Here is a 1,765-nt window from a genome sequence, read left to right on the forward strand (position 1 = left end):
TATTGTTTGATGCTTCACACTTGATAAAGTAGGAAGAGTGTGTGTCTTCACATGGAGAGCAACAGTGGAACCCATGTGCCAAGGAGTAGAAAATGCTCTGTGAAAGCGAGTCCTTAGCTTGCTGCTCACCCAACTTCGTGGCCTGCAATCAGGATGCAATCAAGGATCACTGCAAAGAACCATAATCATTGTTTCTTCAAAACCCTTCGAATTGTTGGAAAGCAAGGAGATTGTTCATATCCTAAGACATTTTACTCTGGTTTGCTTTACTAATCCTTTGGGCTTAATTGAAAGGAGCTTACTGGGAATGAATGGTAGTAAGTAAAGAAACAAATAGAGGATGGATAGAAATACGAGTATCACAACAGAAAGTTAACTGATAAACAGTTTTATTTTTAATTTTAATAAGATTGCAGTCCTTAGAATGTAAATAAAATTCTCTGTAAATCTAGATCTCTCTCTCTCTCTTTTTTTTTCTTATAAGGAAATACAAAGACTTAAGCAAAAGTACTGAGCATTCCTAAATTGAGTGATTCTTGTTTACAGCTGCTATTTGCTGTATATTATTTATTTTAACTTTTTCTTTGGGACATAGAAATATAATATTCAAATACTCCAGTATTTAACTTGAAAGATTCCAAGTTACACCTACTTTGGAAGAAATTCTAGAAACTAAAAAAATTCTCATTTTATTTTATGATAGCAGTGACCTATTTCAAAGAAATTCTATGATAATTAATGCTTAAAAAGGCCTGGAAGATAAATATTGCTATAATTATTTTCAACTACACAGGGCATTAAACTAAAATTGATGGCAATAAACTAGAGCAAGAATATCTAAAACTTTCTGAACATATTATTGAGAGACAAAAAAAAAAAATTTTCTTCACTCTTTCACCAAATGTAATTTGGATAACGATTTTTAAGCTTTATCTGTTTGTTGCAAATCAAATAATACTTTTTCTCCACATGAAAGCCATTATTCTATTTTGTAGCATATGAGTTTGGAGTCATCATCAGCATATACTCTTAGAAAAACATAAACACCATTCACAAAAATAAAAGAAGAAGCATTTTGGAAAGTTTTAAACTGACATGAACTTGATCATTTTTTTCTGAAGAAAACCCTTGGCATATTTAGAATTCCAAATTATTTCAAAGATATATTTAGAACAATTAATCTTAATATTCAAAATCGTTTGGTTCTTCCCATATGAGTATCCCAGTACTGGAGAAAAATATAACATTTGGTTATTCATTTTGATTTTAGGTTTTAATGTAATTTGTCCTGTGCATCCTGAATTCACCTTGTCAGGGAGTACTGCTTCCCCAAGGCCGCCCCGGGGTCCTGTTGACGGATTGCTCTAATTGCAGTCGGTGCTGTAAACAAGGCAGCCACTCCATGCTCCGCCAGCACACGGAAGTAGGCACCGGCATCTGGGGTTCCCACAGGCTTCCCCTACAACGAGATGCATTTAAAATGTCACCGGGTGCACTGCCTCACATTTCACTGAGAATTCAATACTTACACATTTAACATAGCCATGTTAATCAAATGGGATTACCAAAAGATCTCGGTTTTAAAATATCCCCATGTTCTTTCATAAATAAATCAAACTAAAAATTGGGGCAAAGAGAGGCCATTTGCTGCATGAGGGCACCCTAAATGCTTTTCAGATTCCAAGTATTCATTGCACAAATTCTGAAGGATGGACACATTACATATTGAAAACTATTAAATTTGCAAATGAAATATCTCACTCTA

The 1,765-nt window shown here is 34.1% G+C and overlaps 1 protein-coding gene across 1 annotated transcript in view; it reads right to left on the reverse strand.

Moving 5' to 3' along the window:
• Nucleotides 1–1,765, reverse strand: part of ACSS3 (acyl-CoA synthetase short chain family member 3) — a 187,921-nt gene that overhangs the window by 67,633 nt on the left and 118,523 nt on the right. The window contains exon 9 of the mRNA XM_045288656.1: nucleotides 1,308–1,459. Coding sequence (XP_045144591.1) covers nucleotides 1,308–1,459 — 152 coding nt within the window. The remainder of the gene's footprint in view (nucleotides 1–1,307; nucleotides 1,460–1,765) is intronic.

The sequence above is a fragment of the Echinops telfairi genome, unplaced genomic scaffold (assembly GCF_000313985.2).
Source record: "Echinops telfairi isolate 266 unplaced genomic scaffold, ASM31398v2 ScPeMD7_2;HRSCAF=8, whole genome shotgun sequence".
In the NCBI taxonomy this organism is placed as follows: domain Eukaryota; kingdom Metazoa; phylum Chordata; class Mammalia; order Afrosoricida; family Tenrecidae; genus Echinops; species Echinops telfairi.